At 45.6% G+C, this 26095-nt stretch overlaps 1 protein-coding gene across 1 annotated transcript in view; it reads right to left on the minus strand.

The window, feature by feature from the left end:
- LOC139265514 (solute carrier organic anion transporter family member 2B1-like) overlaps positions 1-26095 on the minus strand; it is an 87490-nt gene that overhangs the window by 37436 nt on the left and 23959 nt on the right. The window contains exons 4-8 of the mRNA XM_070882531.1: positions 18097-18259; positions 15724-15942; positions 13370-13468; positions 12208-12335; positions 7190-7292 (exon numbers count right to left, since the gene is read on the minus strand). Of these exons, the coding sequence (XP_070738632.1) occupies positions 7190-7292; positions 12208-12335; positions 13370-13468; positions 15724-15942; positions 18097-18259 (712 nt within the window). The remainder of the gene's footprint in view (positions 1-7189; positions 7293-12207; positions 12336-13369; positions 13469-15723; positions 15943-18096; positions 18260-26095) is intronic.

Genomic DNA, 26095 nt, shown 5'->3' on the forward strand with positions numbered 1-26095 from the left:
ACATAGAAAATAGGTGCAGGAGTAGGCCATTCGGCCCTTCTAGCCTGCACCGCCATTCAATGAGTTCATGGCTGAACATTCAACTTCAGTACCCAATTCCTGCTTTCTCGCCATACCCCTTGATCCCCCTAGTAGTAAGGACCTCATCTAACTCCTTTTTGAATATATTTAGTGAATTGGCCTCAACAACTTTCTGTGGTAGAGAATTCCACAGGTTCACCACTCTCTGGGTGAAGAAGTTCCTCCGCATCTCGGTCCTAAATGGCTTACCCCTTATCCTTAGACTGTGACCTCTGGTTCTGGACTTCCCCAACATTGGGAACATTCTTCCTGCATCTAACCTGTCTAACCCCGTCAGAATTTTAAATGTTTCTATGAGGTCCCCTCTCATTCTTCTGAACTCCAGTGAATACAAGCCCAGTTGATCCAGTCTTTCTTGATAGGTCAGTCCCGCCATCCCGGGAATCAGTCTGGTGAACCTTCGCTGCACTCCCTCAATAGCAAGAATGTCCTTCCTCAGGTTAGGAGACCAAAACTGTACACAATACTCCAGGTGTGGCCTCACCAATGCCCTGTACAACTGCAGCAACACCTCCCTGCCCCTGTACTCAAATCCCCTTGCTATGAAGGCCAACATGCCATTTGCTTTCTTAACCGCCTGCTGCACCTGCATGCCAACCTTCAATGACTGATGTACCATGACACCCAGGTCTCTTTGCACCTCCCCTTTTCCTAATCTGTCACCATTCAGATAATAGTCTGTCTCTCTGTTTTTACCACCAAAGTGGATAACCTCACATTTATCCACATTATACTTCATCTGCCATGCATTTGCCCACTCACCTAACCTATCCAAGTCGCTCTGCAGCCTCACAGCATCCTCCTCGCAGCTCACACTGCCACCCAACTTAGTGTCATCCGCAAATTTGGAGATACTACATTTAATCCCCTCATCTAAATCATTAGTGTACAGTGTAAACAGCTGGGGCCCCAGCACAGAACCTTGCGGTACCCCACTAGTCACTGCCTGCCATTCTGAAAAGTACCCATTTACTCCTACTCTTTGCTTCCTGTCTGACAACCAGTTCTCAATCCATGTCAGTACACTACCCCCAATCCCATGTGCTTTAACTTTGCACATCAATCTCTTGTGTGGGACCTTGTCGAACGCCTTCTGAAAGTCCAAATATACCACATCAACTGGTTCTCCCTTGTCCACTCTACTGGAAACATCCTCAAAAAATTCCAGAAGATTTGTCAAGCATGATTTCCCTTTCACAAATCCATGCTGACTTGGACCTATCATGTCACCTCTTTCCAAATGCACTGCTATGACATCCTTAATAATTGATTCCATCATTTTACCCACTACCGATGTCAGGCTGACCGGTCTATAATTCCCTGTTTTCTCTCTCCCTCCTTTTTTAAAAAGTGGGGTTACATTGGCTACCCTCCACTCCATAGGAACTGATCCAGAGTCAATGGAATGTTGGAAAATGACTGTCAACGCATCCACTATTTCCAAGGCCACCTCCTTAAGTACTCTGGGATGCAGTCCATCAGGCCTTGGGGATTTATCGGCCTTCAATCCCATCAATTTCCCCAACACAATTTCCCGACTAATAAAGATTTCCCTCAGTTCCTCCTCCTTAATAGACCCCCCGACCCCTTTTATAACCGGAAGGTTGTTCGTGTCCTCCTTCGTGAATACCGAACCAAAGTACTTGTTCAATTGGTCCGCCATTTCTTTGTTCCCCGTTATGACTTCCCCTGATTCTGACTGCAGGGGACCTACGTTTGTCTTTACTAACCTTTTTCTCTTTACATATCTATAGAAACTTTTGCAATCCGTCTTAATGTTCCCTGCAAGCTTCTTCTCATACTCCATTTTCCCTGCCCTAATCAAACCCTTTGTCCTCCTCTGCTGAGTTCTAAATTTCTCCCAGTCCCCAGGTTCGCTGCTATTTCTGGCCAATTTGTATGCCACTTCCTTGGCTTTAATACTATCCCTGATTTCCCTTGATAGGTGGAGCCACCTTCCCTTTTTTATTTTTATGCCAGACAGGAATGTACAATTGTTGTAGTTCATCCATGCGGTCTCTAAATGTCTGCCATTGCCCATCCACAGTCAACCCCTTAAGTATCATTCGCCAATCCATCCCAGCCAATTCATGCCTCATACCTTCAAAGTTAGACTTCTTTAAGTTCTGGACCATGGTCTCTGAATTAACTGTTTCATTCTCCATCCCAATGCAGAATTCCACCATATAATGGTCACTCTTCCCCAAGGGGCCTCGCACAACGAGATTGCTAATTAATCCTCTCTCATTACATAACACCCAGTCTAAGATGGCCTCCCCCCTAGTTGGTTCCTCGACATATTGGTCTAAAAAACCATCCCTTATGCACTCCAGGAAATCCTCCTCCACCGTATTGCTTCCAGTTTGGTTAGCCCAATCTATGTGCATATTAAAGTCACCCATTATAATTGCTGCACCTTTATTGCACGCACCCCTAGTTTCATGTTTGATGCCCTCCCCAACATCACTACTACTGTTTGGAGGTCTGTACACAACTCCCACTAACGTTTTTTGCCCTTTGGTGTTCTGCAGCTCTACCCATATAGATTCCACATCATCCAAGCTAATGTCCTTCCTAACTATTGCCTTAATCTCCTCCTTAACCAGCAATGCTACCCCACCTCCTTTTCCTTTTATTCTATCCTTCCTGAATGTTGAATACCCCTGGATGTTGAGTTCCCAGCCCTGATCATCCTGGAGCCACGTCTCCGTAATCCCAATCACATCATATTTGTTAACATCTATTTGCACAGTTAATTCATCCACCTTATTGCGGATACTCCTTGCATTAAGACACAAAGCCTTTAGGCTTGTTTTTTTGACACCCTCTGTCCTTTTAGAATTTTGCTGTACAGTGGCCCTTTTTGTTCTTTGCCTTGGGTTTCTCTGCCCTCCACTTTTCCTCATCTCCTTTCTGTCTTTTGCTTTTGCCTCCTTTTTGTTTCCCTCTATCTCCCTGCATTGGTTCCCATCCCCCTGCAATATTAGTTTAACTCCTCCCCAACAGCACTAGCAAACACTCCCCCGAGGTTGTGAATGACACTCTATTAATGTAAGTCTTTCTTTCTTTTTTCTCAGAATATAAGAACATAATAATTAGGAGCAGGAGTAGGCCACACCACCAGTCATGTCTGCTCCGCCATTCAAGAAGATCATGGCTGATCTTCGACCTCTACTCCACTTTCCCGCCCGATTCCCATATACTTTGATTCCCCTAGAGTCCAAAAATATATCTATCTCAGCCTTGAACATTCTCAATGAACCCCTTGCAATAAAGGCCAACAGGTCATTTGTCTTCCTCATTGCTTGATGTTCCTGCATGCTAACTTTCTGTGTTTCCTGTGTGAGGTCACCTAAATCTATCTGAACACTTAATAGTTTCTCAGCATTTAAAATATCTTCTGTTTTTCTATTTTTCCTACCTTACATTTCCCCATATTATATTCCATCTGCCACCTTAATGCCCACTCACTTAACCTGTCTTTATCCCTTTGCAGGCTCTTTGTGATCTCCTCGCAGCTTACTTTCCCACCTAGCATTGTATCATCAGCAAACTTGGATACATTGCACTCGATCCCTTCATCTAAGCACTAGGGTTTATTCTAGAGGGATAGAATTGAAAAGTAGGGAAGTTATGCTAAACCTGTATCGAACCTTGGTTAGACCACACTTGGAGTACAGTGCACAGTTCTGGTTACCATATTATAAAAAGGATATATAGAGGCACTGGAGAGGGTGCAGAGAAGATTTGCAAGGATGATAACCAGAAATGCGAGGGTATACATATCAGGAAAGGATGAACAGGCTGGGTCTCGTTTCTCTTGAAAAAAGAAGGCTGAGGGGTGACCTAATAGAGGTCTTTAAAACTATGAAAGGTTAAAGGATAGAGTGGATACAGAGATAATATTTCCATTAATATAGATTGTATGCCATGTAAGAGGTACATTCAGTAGGCACTGACCTTAGCAAACTTCTTGAAGATGTTAAACTTGTGACTGAAGACACTGTGCTGACCTGCTCTATCACCTCTATTCATGCTGTCCAGACAGCTGACTTCTGAGCATGGTGCCCCTCCAATGCAAAGATTGCACTCTCCTTTGCCTTACCTCTCTGAGCATAATCTGCAGGGCTCTACAGTAAGGGGAGCCGCTCTCCATCCTCTCTGGGCCCTTGTAATCAATCTCCTGAACAGGCTCAAAAATCCAACAAAAATCAATTTTGAAACAGTGAACTTTAACACCACAGGATCTGCAGGTGCCCCTCTAAGATGTAATAGCTGTTCTTTTATGGTTCAGCACTGGATCAGCCCCCTGCCCCACTCCCAGGCCTCGATGGTCAGAGTGCATGGCCCAATCAGCGGTCCGAGCACTGCATAACTATTTAAAAGTGGAAATACTGGACAATTCCCACCTCTGCTATATCCCTGCTTCCAATTGATTATGTAGGATTATACAGGATATATGGCCCAGAAACGGGCCATTCAGCCCAACCAGTCCATGCCGGCATTCATGCTCCACTTGAGCCTCCTTCCATCTTTCCTTATCTAAATCCATCAGCATAACCCTCTTGTCCCTTCTCCATCATATGCTCGTCTAGCCTCCCCTTAAATGCATCGATATTATTCGCTTCAACCACTCCCTGTGGCAGCGAGTTCCACATTCTCACCATTCTTTGGGTAAATAAGTTTCTTCTGAATTGCCTATTGGATTTCTTGGTGACTATCTTATATTGATGGCCTCTAGTTATGCTCTTCCCCACAAGTGGAAATATTATCTCTGTATCCACTCTATCCTTTAACCTTTCATAGTTTTAAAGACCTCTATTAGGTCACTCCTCAGCCTTCTTTTTTCAAGAGAAACGAGACCCAGCCTGTTCATCCTTTCCTGATATGTATACCCTCGCATTTCTGGTTATCATGCTTGCAAATCTTCTCTGCACCCTCTCCAGTGCCTCTATATCCTTTTTATAATATGGTAACCAGAACTGTGCACTGTACTCCAAGTGTGGTCTAACCAAGGTTCGATACAGGTTTAGCATAACTTCCCTACTTTTCAATTCTATCCCTCTAGAATAAACCCTAGTGCTTGGTTTGCTTTTGTTTGGCCTTGCTAACCTGTGTCGCAACTTTTAGCGTTTGTATACTCTGAGATCCCTTTGTTCCTCTACCCCACCTAGACTCGCATCCTCCAAGTAATGTGACATCCTTATTTTTCCTACCAAAATGTAATAACTCACATTTATCTGTGCTGAACTTTATTTGCCAATGACATGCTCATTCTGCAAGGTTATTAATGTCCTCCTGTAATTTGTTGCAGTCCTCCTCAGTATTGACTATCCCCCCCCCCCTCCGCCCGCCCCCCCACTTTGGTGTCATCCAAATTTAGAAATTGTGTTTTTGATTCCAAAGTTTAAATCGTTAATGTAAATTGTGAACAACAGTGGTCCCAGCACTGATCCTTGTGGAACACCACTATCCACCTTCTGCCACCTTTTACCCCTACTCTCTGCTTTCTGTCTTGAAGCCAGATAGCTATCCATTCTGCTACTTGTCCCCTGACTCCGCATTCTCTGACCTTGTTCATCAGTCTATAATATCTTATCGAAGGCCTTTTGAAAATCTAGATAAATTACATCTACTGCATTACCATTGTCTACTCTCTCTGTTACCTCTTCAAAAAATTCAATGAGGTTGGTCAAGCAAGTCTTTCCCTTTTGAAATCCATGCTGACTATTCGTTATTATATTTTTGGTTTCTAGATGTTCTTCTATTTTCTCCTTTAGTAGGGATTCCATTATTTTTCCTACTACCGATGTTAAGCTGACTGGTCTATAGTTTCCTGAACATGTTCTATCTCCCTTCTTAAATATACATATTACGTTAGCTATCCACCAGTCCTCTAGCACTACACCTGTTTTTAATGAATTATTAAATATGTGTAGTAATGCCTCTGCTATCTCTTCGCTAGATTCTTTTAAATTGCGTGGGTTTTATCAGGGGTTTAGACCAGGGGTTTTATTCACTTTGAGTTTGATTAGTTTATTTAATATATCCCCTTGAAGCTGAGTAATCTACTGTATGGCCTGATTCAGGGTTGCAGGGGACATTACCCAGCTGATGTCTTAGTTTCTTACAGCATTGGCTGCCCTAAACATGGCATCAGTATAATTGCCAGATGAAACAGAAATTCTAAAATGGCACAATTTTTACACTAGACGCCATCTCTGCAAACTAAACAAATTATACCCTTGCTATTGCCCAACTGTGAGCACAAACTGATATTTATTTGTTGTTAATTGAGAGGAATTAAATTAAATCTTCAAATATTTATTTTGAAAACAAAGGGAAATTATACTCCTTGGTCACTCAATATTGTAAAGACAGGAAAATTTATTCTGACCTCTATTTCTGGAAAAATTGTAACTGCTTTCTTTCAAATTACTTGAAATAGTGAACATAAAGGACCAACATTTCTGTGACTCCGGGATTGTAAACTAAGGTCCTGAAAATCAGGGGGGATTGTTCCAATTACTGTAATGTTGGCATGAGATTGGGGTAAACCTCAGAGAAACATGTAAATGGGTGAAAATGGCCCTGTACATCATTTTGTTTTTTGGAGACAGGTCTACGGTCTCTCACCAGAGTTGGGGCAGGGTCAAGGAGAACCCCTATGGATTTCCAGTCCGAAGTGCTTTTTGTACAGGCAAGGGCAAAACCGGGGTGGGATCTTATTACGCTGAGTCCATGTTCCTTTGTCTTTCTGTCTGGCAGCGATTAATTACAGTATGGAAATTATAATTACAATATGGTTATTCAAAGTCTCTCAAGCAAACACATTACTTTTCATCAATCTTTTAAGAGACTTGTACATTTATAGACAGAAAAGACATAGGAATCAATCAATATATGCACACAAGAGCATGCACAGGTAGGCTGAAAGTTCAGTTAAAGCTTTATGCACAGATGAAGTTAACTGCAGGACCAGGGAAAGTTACTGCTTACAGGACTGGTGGAAACTGCAGTCATTTGTTAATTTGGGAGCTGCCCTTCACACACAACTTTTACTCTCGATTGACGACATTTAGAAAAGAAAAGTATAGTTGAGCATTACGCTTGATAAACTTCCCAAGAGAAGTGTTCTGAAGTCCTGGTCCCATTGTTCCAAACTTCAGCAGCAGTGTCTGTTTGGATTCTTGTCCTTTCAATTCTTCTAACTAGAATCAAAGATGTTAAAAAGTAAGTATCTGTAAATCTCCAATACACTGGTACTTTACTAGTGTACATAATGTGTAGCGAACTCTTGGTTGAATCCTCGTTCCGATTTTGTTATTGTGAAAGTAAAGGTGATAAATGAAATCATGACACTACTTGAAGCTCACAAAGCCCCGACATGTTCCTTATGTAACATAGTGCTGCCAATTTTCTCATGCTGCATTTTCATTCTTTTTCTCCAAAAATGGGACCTGGTTCATGCATATCTGTACAATTCCACCCGTGGAATGCAAGGAGCACAAACGATAATGTTACATCTAAAGAATATTTGCAATGGAAAGGTTGAAAGGTTGTATAACGGGAGGCTGATCTGCTACCACCTGTGTTATCCCTCCGCTGAAGTTGAGATTTCCATTCAAGGTCACTTCAGTCCGATATCTTTCCACCTCTCATGCACTGCATGAGATTAAAGTGTCGTTCTCTACTTTGCTACTCTTGGGAAGGCATTGAACTTTTTTGCCATTGCATTGAAATCCAAATCCTTTGTGCAGCGCTGATGGCATTAACATAACGATCAGAAATTTGCAGCCAGCGGCGAAGCAAAGGTGTTTGCTGCTGGCCCCGAAGAAAGCTTGCCACAAAGATCTCACGATCTCTTGGGTGAGAAATTCAGCTTTTTCAACAGGCAGCTGCCGCACGCTGCTCCCTCCAATGATCAGCCTGGGTATCGGTGCGGTCCCGGCCAGCAGGACTGTCGGCAGGCCGGGGCCATTGGAGGGAGCATGCCACTTCAGGGAGCAGTGCGTGCTGCTGCAGGAGGGCAACGGCTGACTGCAGTGTGGGAAGGTACAGCAGGAGCAGCGAGGTCGGGGCGAAGGAGCGGCAAGAGTTCGTAGAGGGACGTGATCGGGGCCCAGGAGAGGCGAAAGTTCGGGGCCCAGAAGAGGCGAGGGCCCAGGGGCAGCACGGGCCCAGCCCACCCTGCGATTGTGTGTGCACTAGGTCCGTGCAGCAGAGCTGGTCTCCAGTCGTCTTGGTTAATCCTTACCACTGGACCAAGACTTAGCTCTGTCAAGCCCATGTGGTGGCTCTGGAGCAACGGCCACCACACAGTAAAAAAAATCTATGCACAGGTATCTTCCACCTTCAGGATGTAGTTCGGGATCAGGAATATCATTGAAAAACCTGTGAACTCATCCGTTCTCGGCGTGGAAGCAAGTCATCCTCGTTTTGAGGGACTGCCTGTGATGATGAGTTGAGTGGGAATTCCATAGTGCGAGCTGCTGTGATGTCATCAAGCTGTCTAAACAACCAATCACAATGTAGAATTCTCACAGACCAGAACGAGCAAGTGAAAAGCTCCTTTTATTCTGACTTTTAAAAAATGTTATAGAAAGCAAACCAAAGATTGGGACTCTCACTGGGCAAAAGGTAAACTTGACATAAAGATGAGTAAACATTAAAAAAAAATTAAAAATTTTAATTTTGATTAAAATGGATAAATTTGACACTTCACAAAATTAAAATTCGTTTTTTAGGACCATAATGTTTGTTAGGTAGTCAAGATGCTGTTAAAGCCCCAGTTGCACCTAATCGAACAAGGTCTATCTTTAAATGGGGTATTTAACAGCAACACTACTGCAGAAAAAACAAAGTTTTTGTCAGTTTTGCTGTTCCCTCCCTCCCAATTAAACTGATTTATGGCTAGTGTGGGAGGTGCGGGGGGGGGGGGGGGTGGGGGGTGGGAGCGTGGGCACAGTATCGGAGCAACAAATGACTGACTGCAACTCCATGATTTCCGTGTTAAGATGTGCATGTGCTACATCCTGAAATTGCAGTCAGTTTCAAAGGCGAACGCTGTTATTACCCACCTCAAATTCTGGGTCAATCAGTGACCTTTTGCCAGATCCCTTGATCTATCCTTTAACCGACCTCACCATTATCACAGTGAAAGAGAACATCCCTCCTCTGCTGCACAGCAAGATTTTCTCAAATTGTGGAACCCTGCATCTGCTACTGATTGCTCAAAGACATTTTTCTGGGCTGCTTCCAGGATAGCAGCAGCAAAGTACAGAGAGCACTATTGTATCAATAATGAAGCCTGCAAGAACTGTAATGTTATGTATTAACGTTTGGGGGTCAGTAGACACCAGAGGGCGTTGCAGTCAGAGGTCATCGGGCTGTACGCATGTGGCATGTGTGCTTGGTCACCTGGATATAAGCTGAGTGTCTTAGTCACGCAGGCACTCTTGGGCTGGAATAAAGATGGATCAGGTTGCACCTGAGTGAGTTTACAATAACCAGACTCTTGAGTCATTACAATTGGCGATGAGGTAATTTAAGAACCTTCTCATGCACAATGGGCACTGTTGGAATCCTGGAGAGATTCATGGAGGGCAAGGATTGGGCGGATTTTGTCGACCGCCTGGATCAGTATTTTGTGGCCAACAGCATGGAGGCAGAGGCCTATGCAGTTAAGCGCAGGGCAGTTCTCCTCACCGTTTGTGGTCTGAAAATCTACGGGCTCATGAAGAATCTTCTCTCGCCTGTACGTCCGGCGGAAAAAGGGTACGAGGAATCGTGTACGTTGGTGGGTAACCATCTGAAGCCACAAGAGGGGATATCACGCAGCATATCACGCTACCCTTTCTACACGCATGTTCATGTTGAGGGCCAGGACGTGTCGGGATTTGTCGTCGACGTGCGACGTCTCGCTGAGCCGTGTAAGTTCGGGAACATGCTGGAAGACATGCTGCGTGATGTCTTCGTGATAGGCATCAGCCTCGATGCGATCCTCAGGAAGCTGTTGGCTGGATTTGAAAAAGGTCATCACGATTGCTCAGGCATGCATGATGACGGACGGGTTGGAGTTCCACGGCAAGTACTGTAAACAAGATGGCGTCGTCTTTGGGCAGAGCTGCTTATGCGAAACGTGCCGCTGCTCAGAGCCCGCCAACTGGTTCGAACCAGATTTCACCCTGTTTGCGTTGTGGGGGCAATCATCGGCCTCATCAGTGTCGGTTTAGACAATACTCATGCAATGGATGTTCGAAAGTGGGGCATCTTCACAGGATGTGTCCACAACGGAGCAAGCGTGGTGCGGCTCACCACGTGGTTGATGAGGACCAGTTCAGCGATGGCACGAATACGCAACCCGAGGAGGAAGTGAATGGACTGTATTCGTTCCTGAGCAAGAGCCAGCCAATATTCGTTAATGTGAAGCTGAATGGCGTACCTGTAACAATGGAGCTGGACACGGATGCGAGCCAGTCGATAATGAGCCAAAGGACATTTGACAAGCTGTGGGACATTAAGGCTGTGAAACCGAAGCTGAGTCCTGTCAATGCCAGGTTGCGTACTTACCCTAAGGAACTCATACCGGTGCTCGGCAGTGCAGAAATCGAGGTGTCATATGACGGTGTGGTTCACGAGCTACCATTATGGATCGCCCCGGGTAATGGTCCAACGCTGTTCAGCAGGAATTGACTCTGATCTGGAATCATGCATGCATCAGTGCAATACTTGCATTGTAAAGTACCAGCGGAATCTCCGCTGAGTCTTTGGTCCTGGCCATCCAAACCATGGTCGAGGATCCATATTGATTTTCCGGGCCCGTTCCTAGGAAAGATGCTTTTTGTCATAGTAGATGCATATTCCAAGCGGATAGAGTGTGTTATTATGTCATCCAGCACGTCTACAGCTACCATTGAGAGCCTTCGTATCATGTTTGCTACTCATGGTTTGCCTGACATTGTTGTGAGCGACAACGGATCTTGCTTCACGAGTCTTGAGTTTCAGGAGTTCATGAAACTCAACAGCATCAGACATGTGAGATCAGCTCCATTCAAGCCTGCTTCTAATGGTCAAGCAGAGAGTGCCATTCAAACGATCAAGAAAAGTATGAAACGTATAACTCAGGGCGCACTGCAGAGATGGTTGTCATGTATATTGCTCAGTTACAGGTCAAGACCTCATACGCTTACTGGCGTTTTTTCTGCTGAACTACTGATGAAGAGAAATCTCAAGACCAGGCTTTCTCTTGTTCATCCTGATTTGAATGATCGTGTTGAAAACAGACGTCAAAGTCAGCAATGGTGTCATGATCATGTTGTCCTGTTACGTGACATCTCGGTCAACGATCTGGTTTATGTACTGAACTATGGTCAAAAGTTCCAAAGTGGATCACCAGTACTGTTACAGCCAAGGAGGGTAACAGAGTGTTTATTGTCGTGCTCAAGAATGGACAAACATGCAGGAAACATCTTGACCAGATTTAACTGCGGCACACGGATGAACTGGAACCGAGTGAGAAAGATGCAGTCAGTGACTAACCAACCATTGTTCACTCATCAGAGGACTCTGCTGACATTACTGACTCTGAACCTTCAGTCTCTGATGTGGTCATGACCACTCCCATCAGATCGGCGACTCAGCCCTCAGTCTCAACAGACTCAGAACACTTGTTCAGAGCCAAAGTTGAACTGAGACAATCAACTCGTGAGAGGAAAGCCCCAGACTGTCTTAATTTGTAAAAAGACTGTTGTTAAGATTTTAAAAGGGGGATGTTGTTATGTATTAATGCTTGGGGTCACTAGACACCAGAGGGCACCGCAGTCGGAGGTCATTGGGCTGTACGCATGTGGCATGTGTGCTTGGTTACCTGTATATAAGCTGGGTGTCTTTGTCACGCGCCTGGGCTGGAATAAAGATGGATCAGGTTGCCCCTGAGTGAGTTTACAGTAACCAGAATCATGAGTCATTAAAGGTAGTAGTACACAAAATGGGCAAACAACAAATGAGGGGAATGAATTATGCTTTAGTGCTCGTCCACATCATGCAAATGAGCAGAACGCAGTAAGACAGCCAGGTTCAACAAGCTTTAAGTTGGGCACGTGCAAACGACAAATTGCTACTTACCCCTTCCTTGGGCATTGTTCTCGGAAAGAAGAAGTATGGAATGGAACTGAGAGCCACCAGTGAAGCAATGAGAAGGAACCCAAGCCACCAGGCACCAACCCACCTTGGGTCTGAAGGCGTCAACTCAGCTGCAGATAAAGGCACAGGGAAGTAAGTGTTTTTATTCAATTAATATTGTTTCCATATTTTCCTTTGTTTTGTTCCCCAAGTTCTTTTACCTCCACAAAGCCTGTTTCATTGGTTCGAGGCACAGAAATCTTAGTGACTGCTGCTGATTCAATGATCACCCACCAGGAGAACATATCACAAGATACAAAGAGCTTTATCAGTAACATACATGCTTTTGCCATGGTCTTGTGTCTAAACTCACTTCACATAGGACCCTTACAATGACACGTGGGGAGATCTTCATTCTCACTGAGCATGTGAATAATCATTGGCCTTGATTCACTGCCAGTCGTACTCTTCGAGTACATCGAAATTGAGCACAAATTCAGAATTTCCGCATGCACAAAATCCCGAACTTGCGATCTGTCAAGTTCCGACTGCGCATCGGCATGACTGCATGTTTCACCTACCCATTCAAACCAACATGCTGGTGAAAATTTGGGCTAATTTCCCATCTACTGCGCATTAATCACCCTGAAAATCTTTACATCCGGTGCAAACAGGCACAGGAGTCTGTTGCACAGCTTAAGGGGGAGGGGAGGCACTGTTCCTTCTAAGGTGCGCAGACACGCACACGTCCCAGAGCTCGTGCACACTTCAAATTAAATGCTACGCAGGCAACTCGACTGCTGGGCAGCTGGAGTGGGGGAGGGACCCAATACACAATGGCCTGGAATGCAGGCAGAGTCGTTTGCGAGTCTTGTGACCTCAGAGCCGATCCCAATTGGAAAGCAACAAAAGAGATGGGGCAGCGGCCACATGATAAGGGAGTAGGTGAGGGGTTGATTGTGTCGCTCTCTGAGAAGTTCCACGTGCACCAGGCAGAAGCTGTAGAGGAGCCATGATGATGAGGGCAGCATCTCCCTCTTTCTTCTTTGGTTCAGCTGATGATAAAACAATGCCATTTACCAATGGGACCTCAGCCCATTCACCGATGGGTGATCACACTATTGACCAATGAGACTCTGGAACCACTCATTAGTGGGGTACTTACACGTTAGAGATTTATCGATATCCACGTAGAATTGCAACACTGCTGAACTGAACACGAAAGCCAAAGCTGGACCTACAAAAGCGATGGTGTAAAGTATTCCTAAAGAAATAGGAGAAGCTGACAGTGAGGGATAAAAACACAGTGTACAAAAGTCTGATGTGAAAGTGAATAGTGCAGGAATTGCCCCTTCTCAGAACTACTAGAACTTACCCTGATTTAGAGCCGTGACAGTGTATTACCTGTATTATCTACAGGCCTGTTCTGGTAATGACCCTGTACTGACCTATGAGTTGTGCACTAATGGAGTCAGTTCTGTAGACCGTGTACAACTATACCATGCTACAGTATTGGATTTGAGTACTGAACTTGTTGAAAATATCGAGATGGAAGATTCAACACTTCTTGGGCTGAGGATCTGTCTACCTACTTCCATTGCCTTTGGTACGTTATCTCTGGGGCCAAGCACAGCCTCCCTCCTCTGCCTGACTCCCTCTAGTAGTACTTAAAGTTCAATCAAACAATCTCCTGACCCCACAAAAATCTCTTTCAAATTAAGTTTCTTCTGTGCACCAAAATTAATTCTAATGCCTGCCCTTTTAAATTTCTGGAGTGCATTATCGCCCACCCAATAGGAGAGCTCCTAATCCGAGGCATTTCTGATGTCTGGAGTTTGCCTGAAATATTATAATGTGCTGACCTTGGAAATTAAAGCTGGGCTAGTGCTGATCACATCAGGTGGATGCAATTCCCTACTTTTGGTCAGGATGTTGCTCGATCAGAAAATCGAGGCTAAACTGTGTAAAAGGGCAATAGTTGCATTCAGCGCTTGAAATGGCTCCTGTAGATGGTGTGGCGTTCCCACCTTACCTTTAACTGCCCCACAAGAGATGTGTGCAAGATGTGTGCAAGCCTTACTCCTGATACCACCCTCCTTTGGTGCAACAGAACTTCTAGCCATTCAACATCAAATGGAGCCGCGTTCCTCATCTGGCTGTTTTGAACAATTAATCAATTATTCTTCACCATTGCAGCTTCCTTTTTAATGGTGTGCTGCTGCCCTTTAAGAATTGCTGCCTGGCTAGATCTAATGTTTCCAGGAAAATGTGTTCTAGGCCAAGCTATCTGGGCAAGCCTTTTATTTGCATCTAACATTTTCAAATCAGTGGGAGGGACTCCAATTATAAGATTCAGCATGGCCTACCTTCTGAGCTGCAGGCTTACCTGTGCCATGGGCTATCTCTATCTCATTTTTGCCATTTTTACTAAATTATGGCTCACATCTTTTGTAATTGCTTCTCTTCCAGTCCTCTCATTGTTACCCACCGGGGTACCCAAGATTTCATCCAAGGTCCACTTCCAGAGCTCATTTACACACTACTTCATGGTGGCAATACCCATAAAGGTGGAGCATGGTCATACAAGATTCCATGACTTTTGGTGTACTGTTTGACTGCCCATACAGCATCAATATATGAATAAGACAGAACTTCTTCCAGTTAAACATAGGCCAAAGACATCCTGCCCAATTCTCATCAGAAACTCTGCACTCACACCCTGTGATTCCCTTCTCTGTCCTGATTGCCTGGCAGTGAGCAGCTTCAGTGTCCTGACCAACCTTGAGCTGAGTTTCAAAGCCCACTTCCAGTCAATCATCAGGACGGCCGATTTCTACCTCCAAAACAGCATCCACCTCTGTCTGTCTCCTCACAACCGCTGCTGAAATCCTTATCCATGGCCTATATTACCTCCTTGTATGACTTTTACCGCATCCTCCTAGCCTGGTTCTCCACCTGCATCCTAGACAAAATATAACTAATGCAGAATTCCTTTGCTTGCATTGTATCCCGCAGTAAATCCTGCTTACACATCGCCCAGTCCTCACTGGGCTCTGCTTGCTCTCCACCCCCCAGTGCTTTGAATACAAAATTCACATTCCTGTTTACAAAATCTCCATGGCCTTGCCCCAGTCTACCTCTGCAAATTCCTCTATCCCTGTGCCTCAACACATAACCCCACTCTTCTGAGCATTCACTTCATTATTCCCCTCTCTCTCGACTCTATCATTGGTAGTAGATCCTTCCGGCATGATGGCCCACAATCTGGAATTCATTTTCTGAACCTCTCCATCTCCTCTCCACCTTCAAAAGTCTTCTCAGAACCTCCCACTTCAACCACCCAAACTCCTAGTCCCAGCTTCTTGCTTGGTGTCCATTACCTCCCTTCCCCCTGAAAAGAATATTGGAATGTTTTACTAATTAAATACAGTATATAAGTGTAAGTTGTTGCAGTGGTGTAGTTGGGGATGTTATAGTTAAGAGGTTGGTATTGCAGAGATTTTTGTGCATCAAACTTACCCATATATATTGGAATGTTTTTCTCACTCCCAAAGTCGTCTATGTATGAAATTCCAAAGGGCTGGATAGGGACCATCCCAATTCCTCGCAGCAGCTGAGTGAATATGAAGATGGCGACCACATTGTTGCCAGTGCTACTATCCTGCATGCACTCCAAATCTGTTGGAGAGGAAGGGGTCTTGGATTCTTCGATTTGACAGAGGTTAGAGTCTGTTGAATCTATTAAAAAGTAGACAGAAAGCTAGAAATTGTTGTTATCATTGTATGATATTCCTCTGTCCACTATTTTAATTGCGGGATTAACCCATTAAAAAAATGCCTCCATTAAATAGCAGACACAGAAAATCATATGAATGTATTCTGCATTCATCCACTAATAACACCAAAAGTAATTTCTAACTTGCAGACATTTAAAGTGTTGGCACCACATTTACCAATACTTCGCAGGTAAGATGCTGTAATTCAGTTGCAGTGATTGACTCAAGTGTTATACATATAACATGCCAATTAACACAACTTGGTAATAATCAATGTTAGAAAAAAGCAGCTCTCTGAGATGGACCTGGGCCTGTGCAATAGGCCCTCAACCACCCTGCAGATAGGGACAGAACACACTGAATATGGCTTGGGTGATGGGCCACTCCATTTGATTCAACATATTTATATATATATATATATGCAGTACAGTAGTGTAATGGTATGTTACTGGATTAGTAATTCATTGTCTTGAATTAATAATCCAGAGAATGTGAGCTCAAATCGCACCGTGGCAGTTTAAGAATTTAAATTCAGTTTAAATAAAAAGCTGGTATCAGTAAAAGTGACCATGAAAATTGTCGTAAAAAAGCAACTGGTCCATTAATGTCCTTGGTACGAAAGTGTGTACTACAACAGATTAACAGCTTGATGTGAGTATCATGTGTTAATTGGTATATAGAGAGAGCGAATACAACAGGTGCCAGAGACAGCTCTGTGCAGAACAGTCAGCCTGAGCAACACAAGGCTGCTAGTGTAGAAATAACGCACTGTATTCCTGTAGAATTGGGTTCAGAGAATAGACTCTTATATCAGATGAAACTTATATCACATGATTTTAGAAGTGTATAAATTCTAAGTGTAGCGGAAACAAGATGAAGTAACCCCGAATAAGAGTGAGATGGGGCCTCCTGTCTAACGGTTCTGTGCTGAGACTAGTCAAGTGATATACTGCAGAGCTGGACAAATCTGGTTTGAGCCAGTTTTCAGATAAAGGAATAAGTAAGGGTTACATCATATTTTATGACCAAAAGTAGGTGTGTTATATCAAAGGTCTAAATGTCGAATGCAATGCATCTTCTGATCAAGAACTGCTTGGATCGATGATGCTATTGGTCTCAGATTGATATGTTATTTGTAACTTTGATAGATGTATTTGCTTATTTGTAATCACGTATATGTTCGGTAAATCTTGAAAGTTAACTTGTATCTAGAATCCGAGTCTTTCTTAGAACTGGGGTGAAAGTCTTACACGGTATCACTCCAACATCTTTTCGGGAAGGAAATCTGCTGTTTTTACTTAACCTCATCATCATCATCATCATCATCATAGGCAGTCCTTCGAAACGAGGATGACTTGCTTCCACGCCAAAAAAGGATAAGTTCACAGGTGTTTCAATGAAGGACCTAAAATTCCAGATCCTGAACTACATATTGAAGGGTGGAAGATGCCTGTGTGTGGATCTTTTTAACGCGTGGTGGCTGTTGCACACTGGCCCCCACACGGGCTTGACGGAGCTGGGTCTTGGTCCAGTGGCAAGGTTTACCCAAGACGACTGGAGACCTGCTCTGCTGCACAGATCTAGCGTGCACATATATTGCAGTATGGGCTGGCCCGTGCTGCCCCATGGCCCCTGGCCCCGAACTCACGCCTCTCCTGGGCTCCGATCACATCCCTGGCTTATATGTGGCTCCAGTCCATGGCAACGTGGTTGACTCTTTACTGCCCTCTAAAGTGACATAGCAAGCCACTCAATTCTATCAAACTGCTACAAAGGACTGCAACATTTCAAGAAGGCTCACCTTCTCAGGGCAACTAGGGATAGGCAAAAATGCCAGCCTTGCCTGCAGCATCCACATCCCGAGAATGAATATTAAAAAATATTTAATGCCAATTTTGGATTGTACAGAAGCTAAAAGTGGCATCATAATGTCATCTGCTGCATTTCAACAAATCATGATAGACCACTGTGCAGTGTATGTTGCACTGGCATCCCGCCCACACTGTGCTGTTACACAGAAAGTAATTTTGGTCATACCTCATAGTTCTATCTTATTGTGAAGCTCTGGTAGCAAAGATGTAGAATCACAAATCTGGTGTCTCCACGATTTACTTACTAATAAAGGTTTGGTCGTAGATATATGGTCCCATGATGAAATGCGGCATGGTGGTGAGGAATCCAGACATTGCCACCAGCAAGCCTCCAAGGGTAACCACACGTGGGCGATGTACCTTGCTCCCAAAGTAACTGACAAACACCACTAACACCATGCTGCCAACCTGCAGTGAGATGGTGATGAGACTGGTTAGAGAAATGCTGAGAATACTGATTAATAATATGCTGAAAAGATTGGTTAGTAAAATGGTGAAGACCTGATTAGCAAAAGGTTAAGCAGCCTGTTGAGTGAGATGTTGAGGAGCCTGGTAAGTTAAACAACAGGAAGCCTATTTAGTGAAATCGTGATGAACGTTGTTAGTAAGTAGTAGGGAATCTTGGTTAATGAGATGGTGAAGAGCCTGGTTAGTGAAATAATGAGCCCGATTAGGGAGACAGTAAAAGACTGGTTAATGAGAAAGTAACAAGACTGGTTAGTGAGATATTGAAGAGCCTGGCAAGTGATTCATGACTAAGATCAGTACATTAACAGAAATCTCGCGTGACACAGTTGCGCGATCGTGGTAGCCTTGTTGACTTTATCTTCTGTATTCAACATGATTACTTAAAACCGGGTGTACAAGAGAAAACTTGGTCTTAAGACCTCTTTTCATCATGAATTCAGCAGGCGAGATCCCTGTGAGTGTGTGGGGTCTTGTCCTGTAACTCAGCAGTATGCAGGACAAGCAGGTCTGCAGTGACCCTTGGGTTACTCTCCTCATGCTTTGCTTGATAATTTGTACTGCATGTTCTGCTTGCCCGTTGGACGCAGGCTTGAAGGTGCTGATCTTACATGTTTTATGCCGTTCAGTTTTACAAACTCCTGAAACTCCTGACTGTTGAAGCACGATCTATTGTCGCTCACCATTATGTCAGGAAGACCATGTGTCGCGAACATGTCATTGAGATTCTCTATGGTTGTCGTGGACGTACTGGATGACATGATTATGCATTCTATCCACTTCGAATAAGCATCTGCCACCTCTAAAAACATCTTGCCCAGGAAGGGACCTGCAAAATCTACATGGAACCTGGACCAAGGTTTGGATGGCCATGGCCACAGACTCAGTGGCGATTCTGCTGGTGCTTTGCTGAGCTGCATGCAATTGTTGCACTGATGCACGCATGCTTCCCGCTCAGAATCAATTCCTGGCCATCGTACATGGGACCTGGTGATGGTCTTCATCATCACTATACCAGGATGTGTGCTGTGTAACTCACGCACAAACTTCTTTCTCCCTTTCTTAGGCATTACAATGCGATTGCCCCACATTATGCAATCTGCTTGAATAGACAGTTCGTCCTTGTGACGAATGTACGGTTTAGCCTCCTCGCATATTTGCTTAGGTATGGCAGACCAATCCCCTTTGAGGATGCAACCCTTTACCACCGATAATATCGGGTCCTGGCTGGTCCAGGTCTTAACTTGTTGAGCCGTGACAGGGGTACCTTCACTCTCAAAAGCATCCATGATTAACATTAAATCTGCCGGTTGTGGCGTTTCCACCTCCGGTGTGGGCAACGGCAACCGGCTCAAACCATCGGCACAATTCTTTGTGCCAGGTCTGTGGCGAATGACATAATCATAGGCAGATAATGTCAGCGCCCACCACTGGATGTGGGATGAAGCTTTGGTATTGACATCTTTGCTCTCGGAAAACAACAAAATGAGCGGCTTGTGATCGGTCTCTAATTCAAACCTCAGACCGAACAGGTATTGATGCATCTTTTTAACACCGTACACACATGCTAAAGCTTCTTTTTCTACCTTACTGTAGGCTGTTTCTGCTTTAGACAAACTTTTCGATGCATATGCGACAGGTTGCAGTTTCCCCGACTCATTGGCTTGTTGTAACACGCAACCAATTCCGTATGACAATGCCTCACAGGCCAAAACTAAATGTTTATATGGGTCATAATGTACTAGCAGCTTGTTCGAGCAAAGCAGATTGATGGCTTTCTCGAAAGCTCTGACTTGCAATGCGTCCCATACCCAGTTGTTGCCTTTTCTCAATAGCATGTGCAGTGGTTCAAGTAAGGTGCTCAATTTAGGTAGGAAGTTACCAAAGTAGTTGAGTAGACCCAGGAATGAACGCAGCTCCGTCACGTTTTGCGGCTTGGGTGCATTCTTGATAGCCTTGGTTTTCATGTCAGTAGGTCTGATGTCATCAGCGGCGATTTTCCTCCTGAGGAATTTGACCTCCGGTGCCATGAAGACGCACTTCGAGCGTTTAAGTCTGAGTCCCACTCTGTCCAAATGCAGTAGAGTCTCCTCCAGGTTGTTCAGATGTTCCTTGGAGTCACAACCGATGATCAGGATGTCATCTTGGAACACGACGGTTCTGGGAACAGACTTCGGTAGACTTTCCATATTCCTCTGGAATATTGTTGCAGCCGAGCGAATTCCAAACGGGCACCTGTGGTAAATAAACAGTCCTTTGTGCGTGTTAATGCATGTAAGTCTTTTTGACATCTTGACCAACTCCTGCGTCATATAGGCCGACATCAAATCCAGTTTTGTGAACGACTTCCCTCCGGGTAGCGTTGCAAACAAGTCATCAGTGTACGGTAACAGATACTGATCTTGTTTCAAAACCCTGTTGATCGTAGCCTTGTAGTCTCCACAGATTCTGACTGTGCCATCACTTTTCAGCACAGGAACAACGGGGCTGGCCCATTCATTAAATTTGATCGGTGATATGATCCATTCACGCTGGAGTCTGTCTGATAAGTCCTTACTATACAGTATAGATGCACGCGAGGCCCATACTTGAGAGAAGGTCGCTCTGTGACCAGTTACCTTTATTACCAAGACCGCAAGTGATGAAGGTGGGTGGAGCTTCCCCTTTTATACCTGAAAGTCCAGGTTAGGAGTGTCTCCCACAAGTTCGCCCCTTGTGGTCAATGTTCTCAAGATGCTCAACTTAGGTCAGCTTATACATGGGTTACAATGATAGTTGAATACATGACATCACTTCCCCCGCAAAGTCTTATTGGGATCACAGGTTAAGTCTCTCTGGTGGTTTACGCTCCCTTGTAGAGCGCCTGAGTTGGGGCTCCGGTTGTTGGGCGCTGGCCTGAGTGTCTGCTGTTTGCGGTGCCTCAGGCCTGTCCGGACTGCCCACAGTGACTGGGCTCTCCTCCACTTGGTTCCGGTGTTCGGTCACCTGTGGTGGAGTAAACTCTACATCGTGTTCTTCCTCTGCTTCTTCTATGGGGTTGCTGAACCTCCTTTTAGTTTGATCCACGTGTTTGCGGCAGATTTGTCCATTGGTAAGTTTAACGACCAAAACCCTATTCCCCTCTTTGGCAATCACAGTGCCTGCAAGCCATTTGGGCCCTGCAGCGTAATTAAGGACAAAAACAGGGTCATTGACATCAATACATCGCGCCCTTGCATTCCTGTCATGGTAGTCACATTGTGACTGACGCCTGCTCTCAACAATTTCTTTCATAGTAGGGTATATAAGGGATAACCTGGTTTTGAGCATCCTTTTCATTAGCAGCTCTGCGGGTGGAACCCCTGTGAGCGAGTGTGGTCGGGATCTATTGGCCAACAGGAGGCATGATAAGTGGCTTTGTAGGGAACCCCCTTGGATTCTGAGCATCCCTTGTTTGATTATCTGCACTGCTCATTCTGCCTGGCCATTTAAGGCCAGCTTGAACGGTGCCATTCTGACATGGTTGATTCCATTGCCTGCCATGAAGTCCTGGAATTCAGTGCCTGTGACGTATGGGCCATTATCGCTGACCAAGACATCCGTTAGACCATGGGCGGCGAACATTGCCCATAGACTTTCTACCATGGCAGAGGATGTGCTTGAATTTAAAATGGCACACTCAAATCCGTTTGGAGTAGGCGTCTACTACAACCAAAAACATTTTTCCCATGAAAGGACCTGCGTAGTCCACATGGATGCGTGACCATGGCTTGGCGGGCCAGGACCAGGGGCTAAGGAGGGCTTCCCTGAGTGCGTTGCCCAGCTGAGCACATGTGTTGCACTTGCGAACACAAAGTTCCAGGTCTGCATCTATCCCTGGCCACCAAACGTGTGACCTGGCAATTGCCTTCATCATGACAATGCCCGAGTGCTCATTGTGAAGTTCTCTGATAAACACCTCTGCCCATCTGGGCCCTGACTACTCGGTTTCCCACAGTAGGCAATCGGCCTGAAACGAGAGTTCATCCTTGCCCTATGAAACAGTTTAAATTCCTCAGGGCATGCCCCGTACGTGGCTACCCAGTCCCCATTCAGGACACATTTCTGAACTAAAGACAGTAGCGGGTCTTTATTTGTCCAGACTTTAATCTGACAAGCTGTCACAGGTGAGCCTTCGCTTTCGAAAGCTTCAACAGCCATGACCATCTCAGCATCATGCTCAGTTGCCCCCTCAGTGGTGGCTAGTGGGAGCCTGCTGAGTGCATCGGCGCAGTTTTCAGTGCCTGGTCTGTGCCGAATAGGCGGCTAACATGAGTGCCCACCTCTGTATGCGGGCCCATGCATTTGCATTTATGGCCTTGTTGTCGGCCAAAAAGGACGTTAGGGGTTTGTGATCTGTCTCCAGCTCAAATTTCCTGCCAAACAGGTACTGGTGCATTTTTTTTACTGCATATACACATGCTAGCACTTCCTTTTCTACTATCCCATAGCCCCTTTCTGCCTGGGACAGACTTCTGGCGGCATAAGCTACCGGCTGTAACTGACCCTTGGAATTAACAAGCTGCAACACACACACCCGACCCCATAGGACGATGCATCGCATTTTAAATCAGGTTTCTTATACAGGTCATATAACATTAACAGTTTGTTGGAGCATAACAAATTGCGTGCTCTATCAAAAGCCCTTTCCTGGCTGTCCCCCCAGACCCAATTGCGATCTTTGCATAGGAGCACGTGTAGCGGCTCTAACAGCGTGCTCAATTTGGGAAGAAAGTTACAAAAATAGTTCAGGAGCCCCAGGAACAAATGCAGCTCCGTCGTATTACGGGGTCTGGGTGCTCTCTGGATCGCTTCTGTTTTGGACGCAGTAGGTCTGATCCCGTCTGCTGCCACCCTCCTCCCCAGGAATTCTACCTCTGGAGCTAAGAAGACGCACTTCGCCTTTTTCAGTCGCAGCCCTACCCGGTCCAGTCTGCGTAGCATCTTCTCCAGGTTGTGGAGGTGTTCTTCAGTATCACGACCCGTGATGAGGATGTCATCTTGAAAAACCACGGTCTTTGGAATCGACTTGAGGAGACTTTCCATATTTCGCTGAAAGATCGCGGCGGCCGAACAAATCCCGAACGGACATCTGTTGTACTCAAACAACCCATTGTGTGTCGTGATGGTGATCAGCTTCTTCGACTCACTCGCCAGCTCTTGGGTCATGTAAGAGAGGCGGGAGTCCAGAGAGGCAGCGGCCTATAAAAGGCTCAGCAGTCCGGGGAGCGTCGAGCGAGGCGGGAGTCCAGAGAGGCAGCGGCCTATAAAAGGCTCAGCAGTCCGGGGAGCGTCGAGAGAGGCGGGAGTCCAGAGAGGCAGCGGCCTATAAAAGGCTCAGCAGTCCGGGGAGCGTCGAGAGAGGCGGGAGTCGAGAGAGGCAGCGGCCTATAAAAGGCTCAGCAGTCCGGGGAGCGTCGAGAGAGGCAGCGGCCTATAAAAGGCTCAGCATTCCGGGGAGCGTCGAGAGAGGCGGGAGTCCAGAGAGGCAGCGGCCTATAAAAGACTCAGCAGTCCAGGGAGCGTCGAGAGAGGCGGGAGTCCAGAGAGGCAGCGGCCTATAAAAGACTCAGCAGTCCGGGGAGCGTCGAGAGAGGCGGGAGTCCAGAGAGGCAGCGGCCTATAAAAGGCTCAGCAGTCCGGGGAGTCGAGAGAGGCGGGAGTCCAGAGAGGCAGCGGCCTATAAAAGGCTCAGCAGTCCGGGGAGTCGAGAGAGGCGGGAGTCGAGAGAGGCGTACTTGTGCAGCTCCAGCTGAGAGAAGTCAAAAAAGAAGTAGAAAGAAATCAAAAGGTGACGTCACAGCCAACGTGGTAAGTGATTGGCTGCTGATTGGTGAGTAGTTTTTCTTTTTCTTTATTAGTCAGTAACTTTTAACATTGTTGTCGGCAATTTAAGTGTATCTAAGGGTTAAGTCATGGCAGGACAGCTCGGTCATGTGATATGCTCCTCCTGTACCATGTGGGAACACGGGGACAACACCAGTGTCCCTGACGACTACATGTGCGGGAAGTGTGTCCACCTCCGGCTACTGACGGTCCGCGTTGCGGAGTTGGAGCTGAAGGTGGATTCACTCTGGAGCATCCATGATGCTGAGAATGACGTGAGTATCACGTGTAGCGAGTTGGTCTTACCGCAGGAGAAGGGTCCACAGCCAGCGAGGGAATGGAAGACCAGCAGGAAGAGTAGTGCAAGGAAGGTAGTGCAGGGGTCCCCTGTGGTCATCCCACTGCAAAACAGATACACTGCTTTGAGTGCTGTTGAGGGGGATGACTCATCAGGAGTGGGCAGCAGCAGCCAAGTTCATGGCACCGTGGCTGGCTCTGTTGCACAGGAGGGCAGGAAAAAGAGTGGGCGAGCGATAGTGATAGGGGATTCAATTGTAAGGGGAATAGATAGGCGTTTCTGCGGCCGCAACCGAGACTCCAGGATGGTATGTTGCCTCCCTGGTGCAAGGGTCAAGGATGTCTCGGAGCGGGTGCAGGACATTCTAAAAAGGGAGGGAGAACAGCCAGTTGTCGTGGTGCACGTTGGTACCAATGACATAGGTAAAAAAAGGGATGAGTTCCTACGAAATGAATTTAAGGAGCTAGGAGCTAAATTAAAAAGTAGGACCTCAAAAGTAGTAATCTCGGGATTGCTACCAGTGCCACGTGCTAGTCAGAGTAGGAATCGCAGGATAGCTCAGATGAATACGTGGCTTGAGCAATGGTGCAGCAGGGAGGGATTCAAATTCCTGGGGCATTGGAACCGGTTCTGGGGGAGGTGGGACCAGTACAATCCGGACGGTCTGCACCTGGGCAGAATCGGAACCAATGTCCTCGGGGGAGTGTTTGCTAGTGCTGTTGGGGAGGAGTTAAACTAATATGGCAGGGGGATGGGAACCAATGCAGGGAGATAGAGGGAAACAAAAAGGAGGCAAAAACAAAAGACAGAAAGGAGATGAGGAAAAGTGGAGGGCAGAGAAACCCAAGGCAAAGAACAAAAAGGGCCATTGTACAGCAAAATTCTAAAAGGACAGAGGGTGTTAAAAAAACAAGCCTAAAGGCTTTGTGTCTTAATGCAAGGAGTATCCGCAATAAGGTGGATGAATTAACTGTGCAAATAGATGTTAACAAATATGATGTGATTGGGATTACGGAGACGTGGCTCCAGGATGAGCAGGGCTGGGAACTCAACATCCAGGGGTATTCAACATTCAGGAAGGATAGAATAAAAGGAAAAGGAGGTGGGGTAGCATTGCTGGTTAAGGAGGAGATTAAGGCAATAGTTAGGAAGGACATTAGCTTGGATGATGTGGAATCTATATGGGTAGAGCTGCAGAACACCAAAGGGCAAAAAATGTTAGTGGGAGTTGTGTACAGACCTCCAAACAGTAGTAGTGATGTTGGGGAGGGCATCAAACAGGAAATTAGGGGTGCGTGCAATAAAGGTGCAGCAGTTATAATGGGTGACTTTAATATGCACATAGATTGGGCTAACCAAACTGGAAGCAATACGGTGGAGGAGGATTTTCTGGAGTGCATAAGGGATGGTTTTTTAGACCAATATGTCGAGGAACCAACTAGGGGGGAGGCCATCTTAGACTGGGTGTTATGTAATGAGAAAGGATTAATTAGCAATCTCGTTGTGCGAGGCCCCTTGGGGAAGAGTGACCATAATATGGTGGAATTCTGCATTAGGATGGAGAATGAAACAGTTAATTCAGAGACCATGGTCCAGAACTTAAAGAAGGCTAACTTTGAAGGTATGAGGCGTGAATT

Source organism: Pristiophorus japonicus, chromosome 6 (assembly GCF_044704955.1).
Source record: "Pristiophorus japonicus isolate sPriJap1 chromosome 6, sPriJap1.hap1, whole genome shotgun sequence".
In the NCBI taxonomy this organism is placed as follows: Eukaryota; Metazoa; Chordata; class Chondrichthyes; family Pristiophoridae; genus Pristiophorus; species Pristiophorus japonicus.